Source organism: Magallana gigas, chromosome 1, assembly GCF_963853765.1.
Source record: "Magallana gigas chromosome 1, xbMagGiga1.1, whole genome shotgun sequence".
Classification (NCBI taxonomy): Eukaryota; Metazoa; Mollusca; class Bivalvia; order Ostreida; family Ostreidae; genus Magallana; species Magallana gigas.
The window spans coordinates 49,008,725-49,035,114 of NC_088853.1; the positions used below are offsets into that span (position 1 = coordinate 49,008,725).

General features: G+C 31.5%; 1 protein-coding gene across 5 annotated transcripts in view; it reads right to left on the bottom strand.

Moving 5' to 3' along the window:
• The window catches only part of LOC105334200 (multiple epidermal growth factor-like domains protein 10), a 46,868-nt gene extending 22,281 nt beyond the window's left edge, over window positions 1-24,587 (bottom strand). For 3 of the 5 annotated variants that reach the window (XM_066069369.1, XM_066069346.1, XM_066069364.1), the window contains exons 1-13: window positions 24,476-24,587; window positions 23,963-24,067; window positions 20,818-21,045; window positions 19,837-20,088; window positions 18,205-18,342; window positions 17,965-18,063; window positions 17,038-17,181; window positions 16,844-16,891; window positions 16,381-16,428; window positions 14,469-14,606; window positions 14,229-14,327; window positions 13,305-13,448; window positions 13,110-13,157 (exon numbers count right to left, since the gene is read on the bottom strand). In XM_066069369.1, coding sequence (XP_065925441.1) covers window positions 13,110-13,157; window positions 13,305-13,448; window positions 14,229-14,327; window positions 14,469-14,606; window positions 16,381-16,428; window positions 16,844-16,891; window positions 17,038-17,181; window positions 17,965-18,063; window positions 18,205-18,342; window positions 19,837-20,088; window positions 20,818-21,045; window positions 23,963-24,014 — 1,438 coding nt within the window. In that variant the 5' untranslated portion in view covers window positions 24,015-24,067; window positions 24,476-24,587. Of the gene's footprint in view, window positions 1-11,020; window positions 11,511-11,610; window positions 11,717-12,644; window positions 12,693-13,109; window positions 13,158-13,304; window positions 13,449-14,228; window positions 14,328-14,468; window positions 14,607-16,380; window positions 16,429-16,843; window positions 16,892-17,037; window positions 17,182-17,964; window positions 18,064-18,204; window positions 18,343-19,836; window positions 20,089-20,817; window positions 21,046-23,962; window positions 24,068-24,475 lie in introns of those variants that run through there. The other 2 variants (XM_066069338.1, XM_066069357.1) reach the window with 2 other exon arrangements.
• Window positions 24,588-26,390: the final 1,803 nt, after the last annotated feature.

Here is a 26,390-nt window from a genome sequence, read left to right on the forward strand (position 1 = left end):
ACGGGCGATCTTCAAAACTCCCTATACCTGTGACAAAAACTTTCGTGAGTGCTTGCAAGCACCCACTCTACTAAACAAGCATCAGAGTCATGGAAAATTGCTACATACAGGCAGAAATATTATCTGTCCAAATCGTTCAAATATACATGTAAGCATGTATTTTCATTAGGCTTTTGAATCGGATTACTTAGTTTAAAAAAAGATTAGCTTAATATGAAATTCAGAAGAACATAATGAAATATATTTAAGAAATAAAGTACAAGTTATCGTGAATGTTGCAGAATAACCTCCGAGGTTGAGAAATGTTGTTTTAAAATATAAAAGCCGAGGCGTTAGCCGAGACTTTTATATTTTAACAACATTTCGAGACCGAAGAGGTTATCCTGCAACATTCACGAAAACAAGAACTTTATTTCTATTCTACTATCAACCCAGTATATCTACATATCGTTTCTCCTATTGAGAGACGATCTAGGTCATTTTGACGTTTGTTCCGTGTAACCTCAGTGGTTATGTTAGTAATATTTACATGTGTATCGATCATAGGAATCACATGCAGACGACAGCATTTTTTCTTTGGATTTTTAATACTCTTTACTTATTTATAAAATATCTTTGAATCATGTTCCTAATATTTTAAGGGCAATTTAATACGATTATTAATACTACACGTTATATATTTTATATAAAAACACGCAGTGAAAATGTGCTAGGGAGGTGCTAGGGAAAGCCGCATTGATCTCTTTACAATAAACATTTGAGGCAATACACATCGTTTTGACTGAAACTAACACGTGAAATTGACATTGTTTTAAAACTTTTTACGGTTTGAAGTTGTATTTTATGGTCAGTGCGAGACAAATAGGTATTTCTGATCTGATAATTGACTGATGACGTTCGTGGTATATTGGAGAATAACGTCCGCGGCATCTCTTTGATCTCGGCAATAACTGTAGTAGAATTGGATTGTATCAACAAACGTCATGTGTATGTTCATTCTACGTAAGCCTGAATGTACTATTTCATTGTTACCAGTTTTGCATTGTCTCCCTTTATACCCGTCTTCACATCCATTTGGACAAGTACCATTTTTGTAGTCGCATTGTTCTTTTTCGTAGCAAGCGCCACAGACTTTGAAGTGAAGTTTGGATAAACAAAGATAAATATATTGAGCAATAAAAAATATATATGCAGATGTTAACTTGCCAACGCCGCAAATACAGCCAAGAGACTTAACTTTTATCAGTAAAATTAAACATTATACAATATCAGCCGTACCTTTGTTACAAATAGATCCTGTATATCCTGGAACACAGCTAATACAAGTTCCATCCACAATGTCACAGTCTCCACCCTTACAGTTTTTTGGACAAGGAGTTGAGCACTTCTCTCCGTAATATCCTAAGGTCAGACAACCTATAAAAATGAAACAAAGAACTCACCATATCAAACCGACTTAATGGTTATGGTTATATTTGTCGACTCCTCTAACTAAAAATTGACGGTCCCGAAACATAAATGCTCTTAATACAACAATCAATATGTTACGTTTATTATATGTTATTATATTATACTATAATATAACTAGACTTTGACCCGTGCGTGCATGGTTTGACATTGCATATATATTTAGGACATTTACGAAATAGATACATCGACATACCGTATATTTTTGTCATTTACATGACCACACTTTAAGCCTACAATATTGCTATTTATTTCACTACACTCTGCTTAGAATAATCTTACTGTGTCTCGGGATAAGCCTTCACCAGTGCCTCCCATATACGAGTTATGTAATATAAAAATTACAGAATCGCTGCTTCAAAACAATTTTGGAGGAAATTAATAAATCTGCATTGAAAGTAACAGTCAAACTATTCATAACAAACAATTTTGAAACTGTAAATACCGTTCATCCAAAAATTTAATCCATATTAATGAAGAATTCAACACTTTTCCACCAACTTTAAACTTTTATTTGCACACTATGTTAACGTTTGGAACTCTCGGGATTTTTTATATTAAATGCACTGAGTTAGAGTTATCTCCCGTATTTTCTTTGATGAACAGAACATATAGCAAATTTTCACTGAAAATGTACACGTATTTGTATTATCGTTTCTGAGTTTATGCATGCAAATGTGATATTGTGGAAACATAAACTAAAAGGCCCCCATGATTTAGCGTGAATGTAATGCGCATGCGCAAGATTGTATAAATCCAAATAATTCAAATGATATCCGGATATTTAAAAGGAATTTCCTTTGATTATCAATTAGTGAAACTTGATTGAGAAAAAATATTGGTAATTTTCAAGTTCCAATGATGTTTAAAATATATAAAGGGAACGACAGTACTCTTCCGATTTATCGGTATTAAAGCCAAAAATTCGAGTCTATTTTTTTTTTTAATATAGTAGTATAGATAAGATGATAACGTTAATATTTCTCTTTTTTAATGAGACTGAAGAAGCCTACAAACTACGTGGTGTCATATCTACTTTAGAATTCTAGACCTGTACGATTTTTAGCCGTAAACTCTTATTAAGGAAAGAAAACTCCTAAGTTTAACCTTTGAAAATTGAATGGCCTCCTACATCTTTATACAGAGCAGTTCTTTTCATTGAAGGAAGTACCACAACCACCCAGCCCTCTTTTTGTTAACCACGATGATTTTACCAGGTTCTATCTATTCAGAGTCACATATAGCCATAAATGTGTTGATAATTGTTGTAGTTTTTATCATATAAGTACATATAACATAAACGTAATATATAGTTTCAAAATCGATGTTTAAAAGTAATAATAAACATATCGGGAAGTAAATTCTTGACAGCTGTCTACGTGATGTGGTTCAGGTCTGTTAAAAAGTAGAGGAAGAAGTTATGAATTATTCTTATTTTTTGTTTTATTAAAAACGATACATATACAAATCATTCTCTTATATTCATTACCAATTTTGACTAAAGTTAACGTTTTGATTAGCTATTGAATGAGAAAAAAACTATATGGTACACTTTTTAAAAATGCAAAATCTGCTCTATATATTCAGTGCGATTCTATAAATCTTACCATAAACTTCAACCTCACACAAATCGTTAAAGGCGTAAGTGGAATATCCAGCAGGGAAGGGACGATGAGTTCTGTTGTTGTAGTAAATAACATATCTCCCGTGCATAAGGCATGTTACACTGATAGGGTTCGGTATTGTGGCTCTGGTATATTTGTTGTCCTTGAAACACAGTCTCCAGTCCTTTCTGTGGGTGGTGATCGATACATAGATTGAAAATCCCAAGAATCTACTTTTAAAGTAGTTGTTTTCATCTGTAAGTTCAAGAAGACCGAACAAAAACTTATTTCAGTGTAGAATAGTTAATGTTTAACAAATTTGTAAAAAGGTATGTCTTAAAAATACACAAAGTCAAGACTGAACAATTGAAGTGTGTATGTTTATGTAAACTCGGTTGGGGAGAGAGAGAGAGAAAGAGACAGAGAGAGACAGAGACAGAGAGACAGAGAGAGACAGAGAGAGAGAGAGAGAGAGAGAGAGAGAGAGAGAGAGATAGAGAGGCGGGGGCACATTTTGAGTGTAGAATCAATTTTATACACTAATATATGATTTGAAGATTTTCTTGCATCGCCATTGATGTCATCTGACCTTGTTTAGTGGCAACGATTATTTGACCATCTTTAAGGCTTATTATTCGTCGTTTTTATACGTACTGCTGTTTCATAGAAAATGTCTAACACACATTATGCATATCAATATTTTTGTGACTAATTTTTGTAAGCATCATAAAACTTATGCATTAATCACACAGGATGAGGCTGTGAATATTCGTCAATTAAAAGGAACCTTATAGGTCCATATAAGAATGTCATTTCTTTTGAATATTAAGTTACGTTTCAGTTACAGTAATTTGTAGATAAATAAATCAAGCAGCCCAATTCTGTGTCTCAAGTATTCAAACTTAACAAATACATGTATGTATGCTCAACATAAATATCTTCAGATAAGTAATCTAATAGGAACACCCTTCTTTTTCACTTCGTTGGTCGATAAATACCCCAAGCGACATTGTCTGTCCTGTATTGTATAAAAACGTGATGCAGGTTCCGCACTTTTCCTAGATCCACCTGCCATTCTGCTATTGATTTATCAGCCGCTGATATCGCACACTGTCCTCCAGCCGGGGCGAGATCTGATCGACGTCCGTCAACAGCATAGGTTGCATTCCATGGTGTGCCGTGAAAGGGATAACGCTGCCAGGCATGTCTTCGCAGAGCAATGTTTTCTGTAAAACGTCAAAAATTAGAGTTTCGTAAATGTAACCGTATATCCTGGGTTTTTTTCCTTCCATATTACAAACTTTGCGGAAATGGGGTAAAAGAGTGGTGTTTTCAATTTATGTCAGTCTTAATTTCATTTACTTTGAATATTTCTAACTTTGAATGGAGACCAATTTTGCTGGTGTAAATAGGCGAAAGTCTATAACTTTCTAAGATTATTGGATTGTAAGGATAGTACTTCATACTGTAAGAATGAAAAAATCTGATCATGCAGCTTTAAATACTCTTTTGGGTATATGGGTCTGTACTAGAAAATTTCAATCTTCAGTACACGTCGTGTCTGATAAGCAATATATCGAAGAATACAATCTTCATTCCGGGGGATGGGGGGGGGGGGTAGATTATTCGGCAATGGTGTTAAAAGAAAGCTTATGCATTCATGACTTTATACAAGATGGAGTTGTGATTAGATAAGCTGGAATAGAAATGTTAAGTTGCATTTTCCGTGTCTGTTCTTTATACACTTATCGGTTTATCATTTTTTTGTGTATTGTGTATCCGGTAATCAGAATATTTGGCAAAGACGAACACAAATTTTCCTCTTAAAAAGTATTGCTTTACAAGATAATTTAAGAACATTCTATGTTGTTTTTTTAAGTTTATTTAAGATATGAAATAAAATAAATAAACCCTCTAGTATTTATTCGACAATATGAATTACGATAACTTATATGACTATATATACATGTGTGTATACGCATACATAGAAACATAATGTGTATACACATGTCTAGAAACGTAACAATAGACCAACTTTCATTAACTTTGATATCTCGAACCATCAGATAACTCAAAGTTTTTACAGACCAATTCGAGATAGCACAAATTAACGCTGGTCCGTTCATTCACAGAGATAAAATTGATGCAGTAGGAGAAGTTTCGACATCTTATTAGATAATATGTAATTAACGCAAATAAACAAAATCAATATATATTTAAACAATTAACTGGAACAGAAAGCTTTTTAAAATCTATTTACAATATCAAAAGTAGAAAATAAAATGTCGGTGATTTTACAGCTGCCTTTCATTTTGAAGCATTATAGGATAAATTGAATAGTATTATAATATTTGAAATTGATTAAAAGCCCGGGGTTTAAATTTACAATTTAAAAATACGGATGTTTACTGTTTTAAACGTGCATGTGCCTATTTGTGTATACTTTGTGGTTATTAAGTATAGTCACTGGCTTGTACATGCGAATTAACACTTTTTTATACTCATGCATTTTTATTAGTTTTAAAAGTTTGCTTCTCAGCTTGAACAGGAATGTATTTCCTGGTTTTAAAAAATACCTAGAAGATGTAAATAATATGACAACTTTATTTTACATCAGTTTCCTTGTTTTTGTGATATTATGATAATGTTTCATATAATCTGATGGGGTATTACATATAATACATACTATGAAATTACATCATTTTAAGGAAATGCATATCATGATATCCGGGATATCTGCACATAGAGTTTGCATGAAAATCACAACGAGCTTTGTTAGTCACTTTTTTTACGTATGAGTAGTGGTACTGTATAAAGGGAAATATTCTTCCACGTTTTATATTCGCCCCTTTCGCCCTTGTTGTCAGCGGGCGAATGTAAGTCTGGGCGAATTTCAGTGTTTCAAATTATTTCTTTTTAAACATTCTGGGTCTGGGCAAATTAAAGACGTGGCGAAACTATTTGCAATTGTAGCGAAAACTACACGGGACAAAAATAACCCCGTATATTATATTCACTTCGTGTCAGAAACTCAATCCATTTGCAATGTAATAATTTTTGTCACATTGTTTAGAAATATTGTTTGTGAAATTTCTGTGTTTGTGTGTATTGACCAATTCCGAATTTACAGATATAACGAACTGATTTCGAGTCCCGTAAAGACGATAATAACGACATCTTTTACAACAAGTTTATATACTTTTACATGTAAAACTTAGAAATAGCAATAGACATAATTCTTAATATGAGTTTAAGTTCACAAACATTTCTTCATTTTCTATTCAGTTATTTGAGGTTTATAGAAAGAGTTTTTTTTATTTCATGTCTCAGTTAGAACATATCAGAAATAAACACATATATAGCAAATCGCTTAACTTAATATAATGAATGGTCAACAAATATCCCTGTAGATGTTCTATAACTTTTAGAAATTATTTATTTTAGCCATTAAATGTTGAACTTCTTTATTTTTTGCAAATATATATTTCTACCTGTTTTATTTTTCTCATCAAAGAGAAAAATAAGTATAAGCTTTTGGCTTGTTTCCCAGTCGTATTGTATACTTTGTCAATTAATTGTACCTGCCAATAATAATAACTCGACAAATGTTTAAACAAACTATTGTTGCATGTATAAAAAAAAATATTTTAAATCCATTCACTCACCATATGTTTTCACAGTCCAAAAATATTCGATGAATAGGGCTAGCCAAATCATATCAACCCACTATCGAAAGTTACTGTAATTGGGCCTAAAGTGGAATGTCGACCCTTAGTTTAGAAAACAAAAATAAACATGCTTTATAAGGTATATTCAACATAAAAGTTATCAAGCTAATGAATTATAAAATACAACATAAGTGCATCTTAAACAATGTGTGGTTTAACTGTACCAAGTTTTACATGTAGTAAATACATGCCGCTTTAAAAGTCATGTTAAAAAATAATTACCTTTAATTAAGTTTGCAATAAATAAAATTAAAACTTAGGTATCAGTTAAGCTTGTAACTAGTTAGTATAACAGATGTGCGTGACAGTGTAGTTACAACGTTAACACAACAACTATATCCTACGTTCAATTTCGTAATGAAATCTTAAGTTCTGATTCATCAGTTGAAATCTGTTTAAAATCATTTTGATTCAAGTAAGAATTTTATAAAGAAAGAAACTTACCAATGTTGCCAACGAGTTATCTAACTCAATGAACCCTTCAGAAAGAGACTGTATTATGCACATACATCTTTGTATAAGCAATTATATTGTGACCATTACCTTCTTCCTGCACATATATCTAAGTGGTGCTTTAATATAAAGATGCTATTTTAGTCATGGTGATCCGTTCTATGCATATGTACTTAGCAGTTATTTGGAGTATACATTAAATTCATTCATTCGCTTTCAAAACTTTAAAAATGACACATAAAGTATATATGTACAGTAAGATATCAAAAAGATGCTTGTGTTTCTGATTGACATCTATGCACTTTTTGGAAATCTGGCCTCATTATCATGACGCAATTTTAGATTTAACTCGAAATTTCAGTCAATTATAAAATAATTGTTATCAAAATACATTGTATGACCATTGGATTGTGTTATTAACAATGTATATATCAAAATACCTTAAATAGTATTTCAATGTTGACACTTAATTGTGTCAATAAAGAATCATTAAGACGGTGTACATTTTGTTTTACTTACGTTTTAGATTGCTTCTTGCAAATTCTTCCAAAAATCTGTTGGAATTCCTATTGATACCTATTGCTCATCATTGTAAGCAGATCTATTTCTATATTCACATAAAGCATAATTTATTATTAAGACTTAAACAGGAAAAAATCACTAGCTGCGTCTTCAACTCCACACTTAGGTATATCAACGACAATTCATCAATTAACTATTGTTATTCTTATTTCGACTCGATATACATGTATCCCAGTGAACTTGAAAATAAAGGATACCACAAATTAAAGTCATTTGTTTCATATTTAGATATTTTTTAGACAAAAAAAAAACATTAATGGTAACCTAACAACAAAACTTGGCGATAAATGTAATGACTTTATATTTTTTCTATCGTCAACTTTCCAACAAATTCTAGAACGAGGCAAGCTACTGACAAACAAGTTGATAATGCAAGATTATCAACAGTCTCGATTAAAGTTATTATTTCGTTCAGTGCTATGGTCGGTACACCGACCATGTCAGTAAATAGTATCGTCTGCTAGGTCGAATGCTGAGTGACGTTTTTCATACTTATTGTTAGGCCATTATCAATCAACATGTCTATGGACCTTCTTGTTTCCCAGATTACAACAATGAGCACACGGCGGTTCTGACCGGTCAGCAGAGGATGCTTACTCCTCCACGGCCTATGCTCCTACCTCTGATTTTTATAGAGGTCGGTGTTTGCGCTTCTCCTGTTTTGTAGTCTTCCTTTGGCTTTTGATTTACAACACTGTTTGTTATTGCCAAATCTCATATTAAAATTACCAATAAAAAATGAACGTTTCTATGAATAATTAGGCCAGCAGACCATCTTTATTTTTTGTTAATAATAAAGATTTTATTGCAACAAATAAGTTCAAAAGATTTGGTTTTAAATAATTTTTCTTTGCTTAAATTAAAAACTAATCGAAATGAAAATAATTTGTTTCATTTTTTATCCCAGAATGTTATGAAAAAGCGCATCTTTACGAGTTTCATTACAAATGACACGCACTTTTATGTAACGTATGAAATGAAGACGGTGAATGCCAGTTCTACAATAAAATAAGTTTTAATATGTATCCTATTATTCTTTAAACACATTCAAAGTTCTTGATAATTCAGTATTGAAATCAACTACTAAAGGATATTTTTCCACTACATTAGAGTTTACACAATTTGAGGATCCGTGCATAGTAATCTCACAAACTGTAGCATTATAGTTCTCGAGAAAAACTTTTTAAAAACATTTTCAATATATCTTTATATGTTAAACTTTGAACACCTCTTCGGTTCACAGTATTAGTCCAGTGGTAAACCTTTAATTATTTGGAATCTGCATTATTTAAGGATGATTGCATATTAATCTCACAGGCTGAAGCATTACTGGCACTGTACCAGTTATCGGCTAAAATTTAATGTTTTCTTGTCGTATTTTCTTATTTCTTGATATTTTTATAAAACTTGCCACACTTTAAATAATGAACTCCTTATTTATCAATCTGTTAGTTTATATCAATTTTTAGAACCGCAAACATCTTGTTTTGTGATTTCTATCAGGCCTCGAATTTGCCGAGTTTTTACGATCTACTGTACCAGTTATCGGCTTTGTGATAATAACGAAGTAAAATCCCGGTACATGTTGATTTTATACTCTGCTAAATGAAATTTGAATTATGTCCCTTGTGGGGTCAGACTAACGTAGTCGGGGTTGTGATACATTATAAACAAAACTCATAAAAGTATTCGTTTATTATCATACGGTAATTCATCAAATCGTACACTATTCAATACATAATTGTGCAATCAGGCGTTCAACTGCGCTACGAATCTCTCGGAAATTAATGAATTCCTTTTGTTTATACATGCTATTTGTATTGATATTATATGTCAAATCAAAGAAGGGCTATAGTAACGTTTCACAAAGATGTAATATTCTATTTTTAACTTATTACGTCATTTTCCCCACTGCTAAAAGTGCAAAGATGTAAAATCAGAGGTAAACAATGATCGTTTAAGCTTGTGTATAAAACATATTCAAGAAAGTTTTCAAGCAAACCTACTTTTCTTTATTCCAAAAAGACGACTGAATTAAAATATCTGGGATTGCCCCGTGTAATAAACCCGAACTCTCATTTTAGCCGATAACTGGTCTTAGCCGATAACTGGTACAGTACCAGTAAAGATTTTTCAACATGATTTTTCAACATTTTCCCTCTATATTTATTTGCTAAACTTTGATCACCTTTTGGGGCCCAAGTATTAAATTGAGGTCACGGCTTTTATAATTTCGAATCTACACTATTTGAGGATGCTTACGTAGTTATCTGACAAATTGATGCATTGTAGTTCTCACGACGATTTTTAAACATTTTCCATATATACTTCTACATTTAACTTTAAACTCATCTTGGGTCCCCAGTATTAGTCCAGGGGTCACTTTTTTAAAACTGTCGAACCTTCGTTATCCAAGGTTGTATGCATGATAGTAATCTCACAAATTGAAGCATTGTAGTTCTCGAGAAGACGATTTTTTTAACATGTTGCCTTTATATTTCTATAATAAACTTTGACCCCCAGTATTGGTCCGGGGGTCACGATTTTACCAGTTAGGAATCTACATATGCCAAGGATGCATACATAGAAATTCCACAAACTATAACATTTTAGTTCTTAAGAAGAAAATTTTTAAACGTTTCCTTTATATTATTTAAAATGTTTCAACTTTGAACCCCTCTTGGTGCCCCATCGATTGTCCGGGAGTTACGATTTTTACATTTAAGAATCTACATTATTTAAGGATGTACATGTATGAATAGTAATATCCCAAACAGTTGCATTATACTTCATGAGAAGAAGATTTTAAAACATTTTCCTATATATGTTAAAATCAAAACCCCTCCTGGAGCCATACTTTTTGCTCGGGGGTCTCGATTTTTACAATTTAGAATCTTCACTATATATACCACCTTTTGTGTAAATATTGGCATTTTTGGTGAAGTAGTTCTTGAGAAGAAATTTTTTAAAATTGTTCATATGTAGTTCTATGTTGAACTTTGAACCCCGCCTTGGGCTGCAGTTTTGGTCCGAGGGTCACGATTTCTACAATTTAGAATCTTCATTATACAGATCAAAGGCCGGAACGCCTACACAGGCCTCGAACTGACATTTTCTTTAAAATAGGTATCATTAATTTAAATTTCTGTACCAATAGTCGTATATCAAATAATATCAGACTAAAAATATCTTGTGTAACTTTATTCGTACATATTATAGTATTTATTGCCAAGCAAACAACATACAAATACACATAAAACAAAAACAAAAGGCGAATAAAGCATTCGAATGTTTTTAAAAAATGGGATGCTGTTTCTTTTTTCAACATTTTAACAGATCCCAGGATACCAATATGTTCATTTGGCCGTGTCAAGGGTAAGAGTAAGAAATTTAAAAAAATATTTCTTTCTAACAAATGCATTCGAATTTTCACAAAATATATATTTTTGAAAAACGTACTTTTCATAACAACAACAAATACCCCTCATTATTCGGGTTTTATGCTAATGAAGTATATACATCATTGTTTACTTTTTGGTCAGCATGCTCGAGTTCTTGGTAAGTAGAAAATTCGTTTTCTTGAATATCAATACTGTTCACAATAGTGTTCGGTTTTTCGACAGATTCGTCTACCTTTTCTTCTCGATTGCGGCATCTTGCAAGTACCTGTCTGGATCTGAAAGTTAAGTAAACTGACGTGACGTATTTTCAAATGTTACAAGAAAATACAATCACGATCGAGTGAAAAATAATTCGAGTACTAGTAAGTAACGTACATGAAAAACAGGTTGAGAAGAGCACTGACTGAAAACAATACGACAACGGTGATGATGGAATAAAAAGGAACTTGAACTGTAGTTTTCAAAACAGGTGGACCATAAGCTGCAAATAAGTATCATATACATGAACAAGTTTCTCTAATTTATACAGTTACATTATTATTAAAAAGAGAGAGAAGGGGGGGGGGGCAATATTTTCTTTCCTTTTTACCTATACTCATTTCTTTTTGTTTATTTGTTTGTTAATTTGTGTTATTTTGGGTTTTTTTTTTATACATTTTTAGATGTAAATTGTTTTGATTAAATCCTTGCTGAGCCACAAGGAACTCGGACCCAGTAGCAATTGTCGATTTTGTTTTATTCAATGTCATGTGAAGTTGTTTTTACTTTGTATATACTTTTTAAGATAAAAAAAAAGAAGGGAAATATCACATTACATGGATTTCGTCATATTGATTTCCAATTTTTTGGTCAAAATAATTTTGTCTTTTGTAATTTCAGCTGTCACTAACAAGCATGTACACGATCACTTTTATATGATGTGTTCAGATTCTATTCCTTTCTCATATTCAAACGTAGTTTTGAGAAATCCCAACACCAATGATTATCTGTCCTTTTTAATTCAAATTGACATAGTCTATATATTAAACACTTTAAGAATTTCTAAAGATCAAAATTTAATTAACGCTATCATGTAACATTTCTAATTTGATTTTAACTGAACTAAATTAAAACAAAACGAGTAAATGTACATACTTCACACAAAATCAGATAATTGTACAATTTTAAAAAAAATACAGTAAAACAGTTATAGAGAACACGCTTATAATGAATTGACGCTTACAGCGAAGTGAATTTCATTCCCAAAGTCTCTATTTCATGTTGTAAACTTGACGGATATAACGAATTACGCTTATAACGAAGTTAAATTGGTCGCATATGGGACTTCGTTATAAGCGTGTTTTACTGTATTTAGAATGGAATATTGTTATCACATTTTACATTACATGTATGCTGTTAAATATTCATACCATCATTCATTGGCCGTACAAGTGTATTGTTCTTGAATTTATCTGTTGCTGAAAAAAAAACAAATGACCAAAGCCATATATATTTACATAAAAAGTTATTCATACATTTTTTTTTCATGGTTTGGAGAAAAAATGCTACGCATGCACAGATAGTACTAAATAAGTAAACATAAATCGAATAATATGCAATGTGAGAAATACTAACACCGATAATTTTCTTTCCGGTTTAATTGGATTTGCTATTATCTATTTAAAATACTTTAGGAATATGGAGCAAACAAACTTTACGCAACGCAATGATGTTACATTTCTGATTTGATTTCATATGAACTAAATTAAAACACATTGAGTAAATAGATTTACTTTTAACACAATCAGATAATATTGAAAATAAAAAAAAATGATTTAGAGTTGGAATATTGTGATCACATTTTATATTACATGTATGCTTGTAAATAATCATACCATTATATGTCGACCATGCAAGTGTCGTGTTCCTGAATTCACTTCTTGCTAAATAAAAAAAAAAGAAATGACAAACGCTTATAATATTTAGAGATAGGTATTCATAGTGTATCTCCTGTTTGGAGAAAAAACACTACGCATGCACAAAGGGTACTGAATAAGTTTACGTAAATTAAACATATCAAATGTACGTACATTCAACACAAAGGTCTCCTTGAAAGCCGGAAGCACATCCGCGAGGACACTGACCGGTCACGTGGTTACATTTTTCTCCATACAGGTAGAGACAATGTCCACATGTCCTAGAGCAATTAGGTCCATACGTGTTGCTGTTGCAAACTGACATCACATGAAAAAAAAGGAATTTCAATTTTTTTTTTAATAACTTTAAACAAATCCGAGCTTTACCGGACGCCGGATATCTCATAGAATCATTTCTGGAATCGTTGACAAAAGTTTGAAAGTAAATGAACGTTTAGGAGACAGGAATGAAAAATCTTTACAGTTTTTATCAATCAAAATGACAATATTGCATCGTATCATATAGCTTAAAGTGAGTAGATTTTAAATAGATATGGGCTAGTCAGAATATCATATAACTTCCTGCAATCAACATTTTTTTTAAAATTTGATTATGACCTTCATTTTAATAATTTTTTCTCTTAATTTTGGAGTTTTTGTCAAATAACATATACCTGTAAAATTTAGATTAGGAAAAAAAATAAAGTTCAACAAACATGTTCAGTGAGAATAAAATGTATGCATAAGGATGCCGATTTGCGTATTCAGCAGAGCAGGTATTTGCGAGCGATCTTCAAAACTCCCTATACATCTGACAACAATTTTCACGAGTGGTCGCAAGCATCCACTCCACTAAACACGCATCAGAGTCATAGGAAATGGCTACATACAGGCAGACATATCATCCGTCCCAATCGTTTAAATATACATGTAAGCATGTATTTCTTTTTGGCTTTTGAATCGGATTACTTAGTTTACAAACAATTAGCATAATTTTAAAATTTGGTAAGAACATAATGAAATCTATTTGAATTGTATCTACAACTGTCATGTCTACGTTCATTCTACATAAGCCTGAGTGTACTATTTTTTCGTTACCAGTTTTGCATTGTCTCCCTTTATACCCGTCTTCACATCCATTTGGACAAGTACCATTTTTGTAGTCACATTGTTCTTTTTCGTAGCAAGCGCCACAGACTTTGAAGTGAAGTTTGGAAAAACAAAGATATATAAAATATCTCGAGCAATGAAAAGTATATATGCAAATGTTAGCTTACATACATCCAAGAGACTTAACTTTTATTAGTAAAATTAAACATTATACAATGTAAGCTGTACCTATGTTACACATAGATCCACTATATCCCGGAACACAGCTAACACAAGTTCCATCCACATTGTCACAGTCTCCACCCTTACAGTTTTCTGGACAAGGAGTGGAGCAGTTCTCTCCGTAATATCCTAAGGTCAGACAACCTATAAAGATATGAAACAAAGAACTCACCATATTAAACCGACTTAATTGATATGGTTACATTTTTCGACTTCTCTAACTAAAAATTGACGTTCCCGAAATATAAATGCTCTTAATACAACAATCAATATCTTATGTTTTATCATATTTTATTATACTATATTACTAGACTTTGACCTGTGCGTGCACGGGTTGACATTGCATAGATATCTAGGACATTTACAAAATAGATACATCGACATGCCGTATATTTTTGTCATTTATATAACCAAAATTTAAGCCGACAATATTGCTATTTATTTCACTACACTCTGCTTAGAATAATCTTACTGTGTCTCGGGACAAGCCTTCACCAGTGCCTCCCATATACCAGTAATGTAATTAAAAAATTACAGAATCGCTTCGAAACGATTTTGGAGGAAATCAATAAAGCTGCATTAAAAATAACAAACTATTCATAACAAACTATTTTGAAACTGTAAATACCTTTAATCATAAAATTTAATTCATATCAATGAAGAATTCAACACTTTTTCACCAATGTTAAACTTTTATTTACACACTATGCTGACGTTCGGAACTCTCGGGATTTTTCATATTAAATGCACTGAGTTAGATTTATCTTCAATATTTTCTTTGATGAAGAGAATATATAGGAAATTGTTAATGAAAATTTACACGTATTTGTATTATCGTTTCTGAGTTTATGCATGCAAATGTGATACTGTGGAAACATAAACTAAAAAGCATCCCATGATTTAGCGTGAATGTAATGCGCATGCGCAAGATTGTAAAATCCAAATAATTCAAATGATATCCGGATTTTTAAGAGGAATTTTCGTTGATTATTAACTAGTGAAGCTTGAGTGAGAAAAAATAAAAAAAAAAAATTGATAATCTTTAAGTAACAATGATGTTTAATATATAGAAAAGGAAAGACAGTACTCTTCCGATTTATTGGTATTAAAGCCAAAAAATTCGAGTCTATTATTTTAATATAGTAGTATGTATAGATAATGATGATAACGTTAAGACTATATACATGAACAAGTTTCTTTAATTTATACACTTACATAATTGTTAAAAAAAAAAGGGTGGGGGGAATATTTCCTTTTCTTTTTACCTATACTCATATTTTTTTGTTTGTGGACTTGTGTTGTTGTTTTTTGGTGTTTTTTTTTTACATTTTAAGATTTAAATTGTGTTGAATAATTCATGGCTGAGCTGCAAGGAACTAGGACTCAATAGCAATTGTCCATTTTTCCTTTTATTTTATTCAATATATTGTTAAGTTGTTTATTACTATTTATACAATTTTTAAAATAACAAAAATAAGGGATATATCACGTTACATGGATTTCGTCATATTGATTCACATTTTTTGGTGTCTTTTTTGGTCAAAATAATTTAGTCTTATGTAATTTCAGCTGTCACTAACAAGCATGTAAACTATTACTTTTATCTGATGTTTAGATTATATTCCTTTTTCATATTCAACCGTAGTTTTGGGAAATACCCAACACCAATGATTATTTGTCCCTCTCATCATCGTCTATTTAAATACTTTAAGAATTTCTAGAGATCAAAATTTAATTAACGCTATCATGTAACATTAGAAATTTCTAATTTGATTTTAACTGAACTAAATTAAAACAAAACGAGTAACTGTACATACTTCACACAAAATCAGATAATTGTACAATTAAAAAAAATATATTTAGAATGGAATATTGTTATCACATTTTACATTACATGTATGCTGTTAAATAATCATACCATCATTCATTGGCCGTACAAGTGTCTTGTTCTTGAATTTATCTGTTGCTGAAAAAAAACAAATGACTAAAGCCATATATATGTACAGAAAAAGTTATTCATACATTTTTTTTCATGGTTTGGAGAAAAAATGCTACCCATGCACAGAGGGTACTAAATAAGTAAACATAAATCGAATAATATGCAATGTAAGAAATACTAACACCGATAATTTTCTTTCCGGTTTAATTGAATTTGCTATTATCTATTTAAAATACTTTACGAATATGGAGCAAACAAACTTTACGCAACGCAATGATGTTACATTTCTGATTTCATTTCATATGAACTAAATTAAAATACATTGAGTAAATGGATTTACTTTCAACACAATCAGATAATATTGAAAATAAAAAAAAATGATTCAGAGTTAGAATATTGTGATCACATTTTATTATACACGTATGCTTTTAAATAATCATACCATTATATGTCGACCATGCAAGTGTCGTGTTCCTGAATTCACTTCTTGCTAAATAAAAAAAAAGAAATGACAAACGCTTATAATATTTAGAGATAGGTATTCATAGTGTATCTCCTGTTTGGAGAAAAAATACTACGCATGCACAAAGGGTACTGAATAAGTTTACGTAAATTAAACATATCAAATGTACGTACATTCAACACAAAGGTCTCCTTGAAAGCCGGAAGCACATCCGCGAGGACACTGACCGGTCACGTGGTTACATTTTTCTCCATACAGGTAGAGACAATGTCCACATGTCATAGAGCAATTAGGTCCATACGTGTTGTTAGTGCAAACTGACATTACATGAAAAAAAAAAAAGGAATTTCAATTTTTTTTTAATAACTTTAAACAAGTCCTAGCTTTACCGGACACCGGATATCTCATAGAATCATTTCTGGAATCGTTGACAAAAGTTTGAAAGTAGATGAACGTTAAGGAGACAGGAATGAAAAATCTTTACAGTTTTTATCAATCAAAATGACAATATTGCATCGTATCATATAGCTTAAAGTGAGTAGATTTTAATTAGATATGGGCTAGTCAGAATATCATATAACTTCCTGCAATCAACATTTTTTTTAAAATTTGATTATGACCTTCATTTTAATAATTTTTTCTCTTAATTTTGGAGTTTTTGTCAAACAAAATATACCTGTAAAATTTAGATTAGGAAAAAAAATAAAGTTCAACAAACATGTTCAGTGAGAAAAAAATGTATGCATAAGGATGCCGATTTGCGTATTCAGCAGAGCAGGTATTTGCGACCGATCTTCAAAACTCCCTATACATCTGACAACAATTTTCACGAGTGGTCGCAAGCACCCACTCTACTAAACACGCATCAGAGTCATAGGAAATGGCTACATACAGGCAGACATATCATCCGTCCCAATCGTTTAAATATACATGTAAGCATGTATTTCTTTTTGGCTTTTGAATCGGATTACTTCGTTTACAAAAAATTAGCATAATTTTAAAATTTGGTAAGAACATAATGAAATCTATTTGAATTGTATCTACAACTGTCATGTCTACGTTCATTCTACATAAGCCTGAGTGTACTATTTTTTCGTTACCAGTTTTGCATTGTCTCCCTTTATACCCGTCTTCACATCCATTTGGACAAGTACCATTTTTGTAGTCACATTGTTCTTTTTCGTAGCAAGCGCCACAGACTTTGAAGTAAAGTTTGGAAAAACAAAGATACATAAAATATCTCGAGCAATGAAAAGTATATATGCAAATGTTAGCTTACATACATCCAAGAGACTTAACTTTTATCAGTAAAATGAAACATTATACAATGTCAGCGGTACCTTTGTTACAAATAGATCCTGTATATCCATGAACACAGCTTATACAAGTTCCATCCACAATGTCACAGTCTCCACCCTTACAGTTTTTTGGACAAGGAGTGGAGCACTTCTCTCCGTAATATCCTAAGGTCAGACAACCTATAAAAAATGAAACAAAGAACTCACCATATCAAAGTGACTTAATGGATATGGTTATATTTTTCGACTTCTCTAACTAAAAATTGACGGTCCCGAAACATAAATGCTCTTAATACAACAATTAATATTTTACGTTTAGTATATTTTATTATATTATACTATATTACTAGACTTTGACCAGTGCGTGCATGGTTTGACATTGCATATATATTTAGGACATTTACTAAATAGATACATCGACATACCGTATATTTTTGTCATTTACATAACCAAGCTTTAAGCCGACAATATTGTTATTTATTTCACTACACTCTGCTTAGAATAATCTTACTGTGTCTCGGGACAAGCCTTCACCAGTGCCTCCCATTATCAGTAATGTAATTTAAAAATTACAGAATCGCTTCAAAACAATTTTGGAGGATATTTATTAAAGCTGCATTGAAAGTAACAGTCAAACTATTAATAACAAACCTCTTTGAAACTGTAAATACCTTTCATCCAAAAATTTAAGTCATATTAATAAAGAATTCAACACTTTTCCACCAACTTTAAACTTTTATTTACACATTATGTTAACGTTCGGAACTCTTGGGATTTTTTATATTAAATGCACTGAATTAGAGTTATCTCCCATATTTTCTTTGATGAACAGAATATATAGCAAATTTTCACTGAAAATTTACACATATTTGTATTATCGTTTCTGAGTTTATGCATGCAAATGTGATATTGTGGAAACATAAACTAAAAAGCCTCCCATGATTAAGCGTGAATGTAATGCGCATGCGCAAGATTGTAAAAATCCAGATAATTCAAATGATATCCGGATTTTTAAAAGGAATTTACTTTGATTATTAATTAGTGAAGCTTGATTGAGAAAAAAAAATATTGGAGTCAACAAACTACCTGGTGTCATATCTACTTTAGAATTCTAGACCTGTATGATTTTTAGCCGTAAACTCTTATTAAGGAAAGACAACTCCTAAGTTAAAACTTTGAAAATTGAATGGCCTCCTACATCGTTATACAGAGCAGTTCTTTTCATTGAAGGAAATACCACAACCACCAAGCCCTCTCTTTGTTAACCACGATGATTTTACCAGGTTCTATCTATTCAGAGTCACATATAGCCATAAATGTGTTGATAATTGTTGTAGTTTTTATCATAAAAGTAAAAATAACATAAACGTAATATATAGTTTCAAAGTCGATAAGTTAAAGTAAAAATAAGCAAATCGGGAAGTAAATCCTTGACAGCTGTCTACGTGATGCGGTTCAGGTCTGTTAAAAAGTAGAGGAAGAAGTTAGGAGTTATTCTTAATTTTTTTTTAATTAAAAACGATACATATACAAATCATTCTCTTATATTCATTACCAATTTTGACTAAACTTAACGTTTGGATTAGCTATGGAATGAAAAGAAAAACTATATGGTACACTTTTTAAAAATGCAAAATCTGCTCTATTTATTCCGTGCTATTCTATAAATCTTACCATAAACTTCAACCTCACACAAATCGTTAAAGGCGTAAGTAGAATATCCAGCAGGGTAGGGGCGATGAGTTCTGTTGTTGTAGTAAATGACATATCTCCCGTGCATAACGCATGTTACACTGATAGGGTTGGGTATTGTGGCTCTGGTATATTTGTTGTCCTTGAAACACAGTCTCCAGTCATTTCTGTGGGTGGTGTTCGATACATAGATTGAAAATCCCAAGAATCTACTTTTAAAGTAGTTGTTTTCATCTGTAAGTTCAAGAACACCGAACAAAAAGTTATTTCAGTGTAAAATAGTTAATGTTTAGCAAATTTGTAAAAAGGTATGTCTTAAAAATACACAAAGTCAAGACTGAACAAGAGAAGTGTGTATGTTTATGTAAACTCGGTGTGGGGGAGTAAGAGAGAGAGAGAGAGAGAGAGAGAGAGAGAGAGAGAGAGAGAGAGAGAGAGAGAGAGAGAGAGAGAGAGAGAGGGGGGGGCGGGGGCACATTTTGAGTGTAGAATCAATTTTATACACTGATATATAATTTGAAGATTTTCTTGCACCGCCATTGATGTCATCTGACCTTGTTTAGTGGCAACGATTATTTGACCATCTTTAAGGCTTATTATTCGTCGTTTTTGTACGTACTGCTGTTTCATAGAAAATGTCTAACACACATTATGCATATCAATAATTTTGTGACTAATTTTTGTAAGCATCATAAAACTTATGCATTAATCACACAGGATGAGGCTGTGAATATTCGTCAATTAAAAGGAACCTTATAGGTCCATATAAGAATGTCATTTCTTTTGAATATTAAGTTACGTTTCAGGTACAGTACTTTGTAGATGAATAAATCAAGCAGCCCAATTCTGTGTCTCAAGTATTCAAACTTAACAAATACATGTATGTATGCTCAACACAAATATCTTCAGATAAGTAATCTAATATGAACACCCTTCTTTTTCACTTCGTTGGTCGATAAATACCCCAAGCGACATTGTCCGTCCTGTATTGTATAAAAACGTGATGCAGGTTCCGCACTTTTCCTGGATCCACCCTCCATTCTGCTATTGATTTATCATCCGCTGATATCGCACACTGTCCTCCAGCCGGGGCGAGATCTGATCGACGTCCGTCAACAGCATAGATTGCATTCCATGGTGTGCCGTGAAAGGGATAACGCTGCCAGGCATGTCTTCGCAGAGCAATGTTTTCTGTAAAAGGTCAAAAATTAGAGTTTTGTAAATGTAACCGTATATCCTGGGTTTTTTTCCTTCCATATCACAAACTTTGCGAAAATGGGGTAAATGAGTGGTGTTTTCAAATTATGTCTGTCTTAATTTCATTTACTTTGAATCTTTCTAACGTTGAATGGAGACCAATTTTGCTGGTGTAAATAGGCGAAAGTCTATAACTTTCTAATATTATTGGATTGTAAGGAAAAGTACTTCATACTGTAAGAATGACAAAATCTGATCATGCAGCTTTAAATACTCTTTTGGGTATATGGGTTTGTACTAGAAAATTTCAATCTTCAGTACACGTCGTGTCTGATAAGCAATCTATCATAGAATACAATCTTCATTCCGGGGGATGGGGGGGGGTTAGATTATTCGGCAATGGTGTTAAAAGAAAGCTTATGAATTCATGACTTTATACAAGATGGAGTTGTGATTAGATAAGCTGGAATAGAAATGTTAAGTTGCATTTTCCGTGTATGTTCTTTATACACTTATCGGTTTATCATTTTTTTGTGTATTGTGTATCCGGTGATCAGAATATTTGGCAAAGACGAACACAAATTTTTCTCTTAAAATGTATTGCTTTACAAGATAATTTAAGAACATTCTAATTTTTTTATAAGTTTATTTAAGATATGAAATAAAATAAATAAACCTTCTTGTATTTATTCGACAATATGAATTACGATAACTTATATGACTATATATACATGTGTGTATACGCATACATAGAAACATAATGTGTATACACATGTCTAGAAACATAACAATAGACCAACTTTCATTAACTTTGATATCTCGAACCATCAGATAACTCAAAGTTTTTACAGACCAATTCGAGATAGCACATATTAACGCTGGTCCGTTCATTCACAGAGATAAAATTGATGCAGTAGGAGAAGTTTCGACATCTTATTAGATAATATGTAATTAACGCGAATAAACAAAATCAATATATATTTAAACAATTAACTGGAACAGAAAGCTTTTTTAAATCTTTTTACAATATCAAAAGTAGAAAAAAAAATGTCGGTGATTTTAAAGCTGCCTTTCATTTTGAAGCATTATAGGATAAATTGAATAGTATTATAATATTTGAAATTGATTAAAAGCCCGGGGTTTAAATTTACAATTTAAAAATACGGATGTTTACTGTTTTAAACGTGCATGTGCCTATTGTGTATACTTTGTGGTTATTAAGTATAGTCACTGGCTTGTACATGCGAATTAACACTTTTTTATACTCATGCATTTTTATTAGTTTTAAAAGTTTGCTTCTCAGCTTGAACAGAAATGTATTTCCTGGTTTTAAAAAATACCTAGAAGATGTAAATTATATGACAACTTTATTTTAAATCAGTTTCCTTGTTTTTGTGATATTATGATAATGTTTCATATAATCTGATGGGGTATTACATGTAATACATAATATGAAATGACATCATTTTATGGAAATGCATATCATGATATCCGGGATATCTGCACATAGAGTTTGCATGAAAATCACAATGAGCTTTGTTTGTCAATTTTTTTGCGTATGAATAGTGGTACTGTATAAAGGGAAATATTCTTCCACGTTTTATTTTCGCCCCTTTCGCCCTTGTTGTCAGCGGGCGAATTTAAGTATAGGCGAATTTCAGTGTTTCAAATTATTTCTTTTTAAACATACTGGGTCTGGGCGAATTAAAGACGCGGCGAAACTATTTGCAATTGTAGAGGAACGAAAACTTCACGGGACGAAAATAACCCTGTATATTATATTCACTTCGTGTCAGTAACTCAGAGCATTTGAAATGTATTTGTTACATTGTTTAGAAATATTGCTCGTGAAATTTCTGTGTTTGTGTGTATTGACCAATTCCGAATTTACGGATATAACGAACTGATTTTGAGTCCTGTAGAGGCAATAAAAACTACATTTACACCTTTTATAACAAATTTATATTGTTTTACATCTAAAACTTAGAAATAGCAATAGACATAATTCTTAATATAAGTTTATGTTCACAAAAATTTCTTCATTTTCTATCCAATTTCTATCTATCTGAGGTTTCTAGAAAAGGTGTTTTATTTCATATCTCAGTTAGCACAAATCAGAAAGAAAACACAAATATAGGAAATCGCAAAACTTATTATAATGAATTCGTAATACGGATATGACAAATTAAGAATAAAACAAAGTAAATACAGGACTTAGCTATAACCGAGTTTTACTGTATTACTATTATGGAGGTTGAATGGTCAACTAATATCCTTGTGGATGTTCTTTTATGTCTAGAAATTATTCATTTTAGCCATAAAGTATTCCTATTTTTGCAAATGTAAATTTCTACCTGTTTTATTTCTTTCACCAATAGAGGAATAAATATAAGCTTTTGGCTTGTGTCCCAGTCTTATTGTACACTTTGTCAATTATTTGTACCCGCCAATAATATAAACTCGACAAATAATGTTTAAACAAAAATTATTGCATAGATATTGGTTTATATTAGTATATATATATATATATACATATTGGTAGATATTTAAGGAATAAGGAATCATTCTTTGAGTATTAAGATGTGATAATTTTGGTCGGGGCGTGATCAAATCCAATAAAGCTCGAAGGGCTTTATGATAGATTTGATCACGCCCCGACCGAAATTATCACCTCATAATATTCAAAGAATGATTCCTTATCATGTATATTTATATATTTTTAAGCCATCGAGCAATTAAATATTTAAATATTAATAATCAAACCCCACTGGCGCCTCAGTTTGGCGTCATTTAAGTTATGGGTTTTAAAGTACAAAATCGATATGCAGTGTTATCATAGGCAAAGACAATGGATAATGTAAATATTAGTAGATGAATACAAAAAAAAATCATTTTGAATCCATTCACTTACCATATGTTTTCACAGTCCAAAAATGTTCCATGAATAAGGCTAGCCAAATCATATCAACCCACTATCGAAGGTTACTGTAATTGGGCCTTAAATGGAATGTCGACTCTTAGTTGAGAAAACAAAAATAAACATGCTTTATTAGGTATATTCAACATAAAGCTTATCAAGCTAATGAATTATAAAATACAGCTTAAATGCATCTAAAACTATATATGGTTTAACTGCGTGTACCAGTTTTAAATGTAGTAAATACATACCGCTTTAAAAATCATGATAAAAAATAATTACCTTTTATTAAATTTGCAATAAATAAAATTCGAACTTATACCATAACAGTATCAGTTAAGCTTGTAACTAGTTAGTATAACAGATGTGCTGACAGTGTAGTTAAAACACAACAACTACTAGTATAACCTACGTTCAATTTCGTAATGAAATATGAAGTTCTAATTCATCGATTGAAATCTGTTTAAAATCATTTTAATTCGAGTAAGAATTTTAAAAGAAACTTACCAATGTTGTCAACGAGTTTTCTAACTCAATGAACCCTTCAAAAAGAGACAGTATTATGCACATACACCTGTGTATCTGTGTTTTAGTATATATTGTGACAATTATCCTTTTCCTGTGTTTAAGTATATATTTTGACAATTATCTTCTTCCTATATATATATATATATATATATAAATGGTGCTTTAATATAAAGATGCATATGTACTTAGCAGCTATTTGGAGTATACATTACATTCATTTATTCTCCCTCAAAACTTTAAAAATGACACATAAAGTACATTTGTACGTGAGTAAGATATCAAAAAGATGCTTGTGTTTCTGATTGACAACATCTATGCACTTTTTGGAAATCTGGCCTCATGATCATGAAGCACTATTAGATTTAACTCGAAATTTCAGTCAGTTATAAAATAATTGTTATCGAAATACATTGCATGACCATTGAAATGTGTTATTCAGAACGTTATATCAAGATACTTTAAATAGCATTTCAATTTTGACAGTTAATTGTGTCAATGAAGAATCATTAAGACGGTGTACATTTTTTTTTTACTTACGTTTTAGATTGCTTCTTGCAAATCTTTCCAAAAATCTGTTGGAATTCCTATTGATACCAATTGCTCATCATTGTTAGCAGGTCTATTTCTATATTCATATGAAGCATAATTTATTATTAAGACTTAAACAGAAAAAAATTACAAGCTCAACTCGACACTTAGGTATATCAACGACATATTATCAATTAACTATTGTTATTCTTATTTCGACTCGATATACATGTATCCCAGTGAACTTAAAAATAGAGGATACCACAAATTAAAGGCATTTGTTTCATATTTAGATATTTTTTAGAAAAAAAAACATAAATGGTAACCTTACAACAAAACTTGGCGATAAATGTAATGACTTTATATTGTTTTATCGTCAACTTTCCAACAAATTCTAGAACGAGGCAAGCTACTGACAAGCAAGTTGATAATGCAAGATTATCAACAGTCTCGATTGAAGTCAATTATTTCGTTCAGTGCTATGGTCGATACACCGACCATGTCAGTAAATACTATCGTCTGCTTGGTCGAATGCTGAATGACGTTTTTCATTCTTATTGTTAGGTCATTATCAATCATCGTGTCTACGGACCATCTTGTTTCCCAGATTACAACTATGAGCACACGGCGGTTGTGACCGGTCAGCAGAGGATGCTTACTCCTCCACGGCCCATGATCCTACCTCTGATTTTTATAGAGGTCTGTGTTTGCGCTGCTCCTGTTTGGTAGTCTTCCTTTGGCCTTTGATTCACAACACTGTTTGTTATTGTCAAATTTCATATCAAAATTACCAATAAAAAATGAACGTTTTTATGAATAATTAGGCCAGCAGACCATCTTTATTTTTTGTTAATAATAAAGATTTTATTGCATTGCAACAAATAAGTTCAAAAGATTTGGTTTTAAATAATTTTTCTTTGCTTAAAACTAATCGAAATGAAATTTTTTTTTTTAATTTTTATCCCAGAACGTTATGAAAAAGCGCATCTTTACTAGTTTCATTACAAATGACACGCACTTTTATGTAACGTATGAATTAAAGACGGTGAATGCCAGTTCTACAATAAAATAAGTTTTGATATGTATCCTATTATTCTTTAAACACACGCAGTGCAGATAAGGCTACACATCGCTCTGATATGCTAATGAAGGGATAATGAGATAATGAGATATAACGTCATAATACATGCCCCGCATCTGTATTTCCATATATGGAAAATACACCGAAAACAGTAGTTTTGGCAAAATATACGGTTAATTTAATAGTTCATGGCAAAACCTATAACAACGAATTACAAATCTGTGTATATATAAATTTACAACAACGAGAATATACGAAGAATTTCTATAAACACGTGTAGCTGGT